This window comes from Melanotaenia boesemani, chromosome 21 (genome assembly GCF_017639745.1).
Source record: "Melanotaenia boesemani isolate fMelBoe1 chromosome 21, fMelBoe1.pri, whole genome shotgun sequence".
Taxonomy (NCBI): domain Eukaryota; kingdom Metazoa; phylum Chordata; class Actinopteri; order Atheriniformes; family Melanotaeniidae; genus Melanotaenia; species Melanotaenia boesemani.
Window position 1 is genome coordinate 11,201,916 of NC_055702.1, and position 6,000 is coordinate 11,207,915.

At 36.9% G+C, this 6,000-nt stretch overlaps 1 protein-coding gene across 2 annotated transcripts in view; it reads left to right on the forward strand.

The window, feature by feature from the left end:
* LOC121632075 (poly(ADP-ribose) glycohydrolase) overlaps positions 1 to 5,604 on the forward strand; it is a 34,178-nt gene extending 28,574 nt beyond the window's left edge. For both annotated transcript variants that reach the window (XM_041973247.1, XM_041973246.1), the window contains 3 exons: positions 3,103 to 3,208; positions 4,331 to 4,459; positions 4,693 to 5,604. In XM_041973247.1, coding sequence (XP_041829181.1) covers positions 3,103 to 3,208; positions 4,331 to 4,459; positions 4,693 to 4,853 — 396 coding nt within the window. In that variant the 3' untranslated portion in view covers positions 4,854 to 5,604. The remainder of the gene's footprint in view (positions 1 to 3,102; positions 3,209 to 4,330; positions 4,460 to 4,692) is intronic.
* Positions 5,605 to 6,000: the final 396 nt, after the last annotated feature.

Genomic DNA, 6,000 nt, shown 5'->3' on the forward strand with positions numbered 1-6,000 from the left:
TACTCGGGCAACGGTGACCAATACATTTGCTGGTCTTTTTCTTGTAGTAGTTATATTTTAATTTATTTTTTCTCTAACAAATGTCTGCTCCCCTCTTCAGCCCAGTAGTTCACAGTAATGCGCAATTAGCTGCTGGTTTGCCGACTCAAACTAACTTTAATACGAGAAAAGGAGATGAACACAAACGAACAAGACGAGAGCCAATGTGCGCTCACACGCACGTTGGCGCTGTGATTGGCTAATGTGTGACAAGAGATGGGTCTTGGGGGAATTTATTATTCCTCAGTGTTGCCAACTTAGCGACTTTGTTGCTATATTTAGCAAGTTTTTAGACCCCTCTAGCGAATTTAAAAAAAAAAAAAGCGACTAACGACATATGTAGCAACTTTTTCTGGTATTATTGGAGACTTTTGGAGACTGATGAGAATTAACGTAGTTTACTCTTCCCATTGAGGAGCGGATGCTGTGCAGACTCCTCTTACACGAAGCTAGGTCTTGCAGCAGCAGCTGTATTCAGAGCAGACGACGTTCACCTCTTGTTTCATGACCAGGCTGAAAATGACATTTTCTAAGCTGCTGCTGGAGGATCCTGCGCTGTGTTACCATCAGAGAAATGTCTAATAATGAAGAGTGTAGACAAAAATATTTAAAAAGTTAAAAGTGTTGTGAAATGTTAAAGAATCCTAATTAAAAAAAAAACAAACAGAAAAACAAAATACTCCTAAAAACTGAACTAAAAATAAAGAAAATATTGTCTGCATTATTATTTTATTTATTATGTATTTTATTTCATTTATTTAATTTTTTGCTGTTCTAAACATTTTTAGGTTTATTATTTGTTTTTTTTATCAATTTTTGCCTTTCCCACGACATCCCTCTTTATGGCAGCATTCATTACAACTATACTACTAGGCTGATTATGCTAATTAGCAACTTTAGGACGGCCAATAGCTACTTTTCATACTGAGGAGTTGGGAACAGTGGCTGGACAGGAGTATCAGTCCCTGAAGCTGTTTATTGCCAGGAACTACATGGACCAGTCATACCAGGCCCTATGGGGGATGATGGTGACAAAGTTGCCGTTATGCCTTGACTAAAAAGTGAAAATCAAATCAAATCTGATCTGATTTGATTTGATATGACAAGTTCTACGTCTACTTGTTTTGTAATAGTGCAGCCAGTAAGATGTTTTTTTATGTTACATCAACTGCTGCACAAAAAATGTGAATTGGGAACAATGTAATTTCTGAATTTATTGTTCAAGTATTTATCACTAATACAGTGAAAATGAGAGGAAATGTGAATATTTGCTATGCAAGGCGGTTTCAGTATGCACCCCTAAATTTTCTGCTTGCGCTCCTAAAAATTTAAGTTGGGGGCCACTGTGCTTCTCGTAAAAAAAGTTAGTCTGATCCCTGATTTTCATAGATGTTATGTTTTCTTCTTCAACATTATTGACTCCTTAGCCATTTAACGCAGGAGAAATGTCCTTTAACAACTGTAATTACACTTTCTGTAGTTTGCACAGATTTAACAGGCTAAATGTCAACCTGTTTAGTTGTTAGCGGAAATCTTGCAAATGTTGCATGATAGTTTTGATCCATGGCTATTTTTACAAGGGTAAATATATGAATTATGGTTTTGTGTTTTATGCGTGTAATAGGCATTGATTCTGCAAAGAATAAACATTATCATAATCATTCTACTGTTCATTAAGCTTAGAATAGATTTTAATGAGCATAATTGACTGTGGGACAATTTATCACAGTTACTACATTTGCATAATATGTTTTATGTTTTTTAAAAACTGAAGTCATACAATACGTATGATCTTCTTGGAGAAATAATGGTCATTTGTAATGGGAGAAAAAGATCAAGACATTAATGTTGACAGGTCTGCTGTCAAATAGCATCGAGGACTTTGACAGTTCTGACAAGAGTGTGAAGAATGCACCAACATGGAGATCAATCCCCCTTTCGAATATTGTTCAGTGAAGTGTCATATCTGCCCTTTCACAAGAGGAATTTATGACTGGTCAGGGCAGAGGATGGGCCCTTACAATTCATTTTCACAATGCATTTTATTTCCAATGTGCAAATGAATGTCCAGAGACCTTTCGGATCTTTCATTTTACCAGCTTTTAACATAATTTCTAACATGATTTACAACCTAGCCAGTATGTTAAGTCTAATGCTGTGGCTTAGGAACAGGGGTTTTGTCCAGTTATTGACTCTTAAAACTTTCATTCCAGCTAATTGAGTGAGGAGGCGTAAAATGGCACAGAGTTAAATGTACATGCAGCCCAGACAACCTGCTCTTATACTGTATGTTAACACACGTACCCAGCACAGGACTAATGGGGAAACACAACTGTTGTCTTCATCCATGCATTTAATTTAAATTTGATGGGTTGGTTAAGGCTTACAGAATTAGCAAATTTAGTCAGCAGTTAGTTTTCCTATCTGTCATTGTACTGAAAAAAATATAATTGTCTTTTTTGTTTTTATATCACTAATATAGTATAAGTCTGTAGGTAATTTAAGGATTCACACAAACCCTTACAAAGAATAATAAAAAGTTATTGAAACAGTGGACATTAAATATGAAAAACAAAATGGCCTGATTGTCTTTAAAGTTCTTCAAACAAAACTTGTACATGGCAAATATGTTGTTTCCTAAGCTGAAGACAGAGGAACGTCATGATGAGATCATTAAGACTGTAATCGCAATATCAGTCAGTCAACGCAGTCTACTCCTGGAAGCTGTTATATATTATTTTTCTATGTGACATAACAATTTTTAAAAATATTTGTAATTAAACAATAAACTGTGAAAAGACTAATTAAATTATGATCTTTGTTTTTTTTCATTAACTGGTCAGTTTTGTAATTTTGGTCTGTTTTGCTTCCCTTATCTGTCTTCTAAATTCAAATCCCTCTTAATTCACATCACAAATGTTGCTTGTAATCATTTGATTTATCAGCTTCAGATCAATCTTTGGCCATTTACTGTACAGTGACTAGTAATTATTTTCCACTAAACATAAGGAATAGTTTTTTTTGGCCTTCTCATAAGCTGTCTTTGCGTTTCTCTTCATTTAGGCTTATTGTGGCTTCGCTCGCCCTGAGGAGGAAAGTCAGAACCTTGCAGCAGTGGCAACGGGAAACTGGGGCTGTGGAGTTTTTGGAGGTGACACGCGTCTCAAAGGTACGCACTGATGTGACACTGACGTCAGCAGATACTGAGCAGAAATGACTTGTCATCCTCGTGCACTTGGCAGTTTAATCAGACTCTTTTCCTCGACATTACAGAGTAGATTTCACAGCTCCAGCAGGTTAGTGCAGTATAAGCATCCATTTGTCTTTTGGGAATGCATTCATTTACTTAAGGTGTATTTGTTGCCTTCCTCCTATTGATCAAATGACAAAGTTAATATGTGGCATTAATAGTGAAATTGATCGCCAGCTTTAGTCCATCAATCTGTTACAGCTCTCTGTGCCTTATAACAATGAGCACGAAGTTCAGAAGATTTTTTTTCCAACCCCAAGGAATGACTACTCATTTTCTATGACATGGATACCTTCTTTTTTATGTACTCTACATACATCAGTGTGTATTTATTAAGTAGCCATGGCAAGATGCATGCTTCAAATGGGCACCATCACCTAATGTCTGCTTAATGACGTCTCTAGGGAAGAACTTCATAATTCAGATGCTGTCCTCTGCCTGGCTTTCCTCCTGTGTTCCCTCACAGCCCCACTTCTTTCCCCCCCCCCCCCCCCCCCCCTTCGTTTGATTTACAGATCATTTTTGAAGAATACAGATGAAATTGAGCAGCAGACAAACCTCTAAAAATGTCAAAGTTTTTAGCTTAGTCATCTTTTAAAAATGTTTATTTAGTCTTTTCTCATTACGTTGGCAGTGTCCCAACTTTAATTAGTCAGCAGACGTATTTCCAGTCTCTTAAAATATTCACAGCTCTCTGGGGCCAGTCCCGACTTTCCTTTGTAACTAATCCAGAGTTCTCAGTGGGGGTAAGACCTATTCCCCTGATTATTTACCTTTTACTGTACAGGCTACAGAGGCTGAAGTGGCTCAGTTACAAAAGAAAAATCAGCCATGAGACCGCTTTTCAAACCTTTGTGAATTTAATGTTTCGATGTATTTTTGTACAAATAATGATATTGTAAAAAAAAAATATTGAAAAGCTGACATTTATTTTCATTTGTATCCTTTTACATTTCTGTGAATTTCAAAATTTGATAAAAATCATCACATGGAAATCCAAGGTTAGCTGTAGTACACTGCAACAGACTTCTTTTATTCCAGCCCTGCTCCAGATGCTGGCAGCTGCCGAGGCGGGCCGAGATGTAGCTTATTTCACCTTTGGTGACAGCCAGCTCATGACAGATGTCCACAACATGCACACTTTCCTCACTCAGAGGAACATCAGTGTTGGTAAGGCCAACAGATATCCTGCCATCCAGCTTCTTGATTTTATTAAACTGTTTATTTGTTTCCTTTTGGACTTTTTAAACTTGCATCAAAGGATGTTATAATCTTATGATTTTAATAATAATTACATGATTTCATTAAACAGTTATGTTACTATATTACTGATCCTGAAAACTGCATTTTCCTTGCTGGTATCTGTCTACTGTTAAGACAAGTCTCGTTGTATCCAATCACAGGAGAGGTGTATGATCTTCTGGGGCAGTACTACAGCTCAGTGTGCAAGAGCTGTCTCAGTCGGCGCCCTGACGTCAGCCTCTACTCGTTCATCTACCAACAGGTCGGCCCTTCCTTGGCGCCTGACGACTCCAACAGAAGCTCAGCCACAGTCTGCCGTTAACGTCATCTGGCTGATGAGTCACTGTGCCTTATTATAAGAAAATGAAACAATTGATTAACTGAAGTATTCTCGGCTTTCCTTTGGATTTATTTTCCGATTTATTGTTTTATTAAATCTAGCTGTGGCTAAGCCGAAAAGTAATGTTGACCGCTGACTAGAGAAAATGAATAACAAGCATGCAGATCCAGCTGAACAGCTCTGTGGAAGGTGCTTAGTTATGACCCGGGCTGGAGCTGAGTTCATTTTACCGCAGCTGGTAATATGGCAATAGATTGTGCTCCAATGTGATGCAATTGTGTTTTTAATGGTGAGGCAAAGGTTGCCATCCATCTTCTCAGTTTGTCATGCTGCTTGTTTTTACACCACACACATCCAACCTAATTGAGTTGGCTGTCAGAAGTGAAGTTAAAGGAAAAGAATAACAAGTGTTTGGAAAGCTTGAAGTGGTCTCAGGACAGCTTTTGATTTAAAGAGCAGTCAGACTAAAATAATTTGTTGTGCAATAAATTTGTAAGAACCATGAGTTGCGACTGCATTTTGAATTATTTTTTGTGGTTTCTTTCCAGAATGTGATTGCACTTGCTTGATTAATTTGGTTTTGTATTTTAACACCGATGCAATGTAAAATGATGTTTTGAAGGTTTTCTCATGTTAATAATTATTTGATTATCTCTCTGAAAAAACTTTGCCTTTTCAATCTAAATAAAACAAATTTTACGTAAAGTTCTACACTTAAAAACTGTGTATATCTTATTGAGCAGCACCATTTAAATTGAGCTATAAATGTCACCAGTACATCCCTGACCAATCAGGATGAGGACTTTGTCACTTGAATGTTACAGACAAAATGAGTTTCTCCACTGCATTTCTCCAGCTATTTCTTCAGCCATTAATAAGGTCATACCTTCTATATGATGAGTAAATGACACCTCATTAAATAAAGAGTTGATCAGGACATATCTAATTAGATGTGAGAGGTCAGAAGAGTGTTTCTGATTTGATTCTTCTGTCTCTAGGACTGAACAGTTTCTTCTACATCAGGAAGAAGCTGGCTAATTGAAGTCTGAGACTTCCCCCCCTTTATTTTAAATTTAAATGTACAACATTTATATGAAGTATTCTGAATGTTTACACCATCATTTGGAAA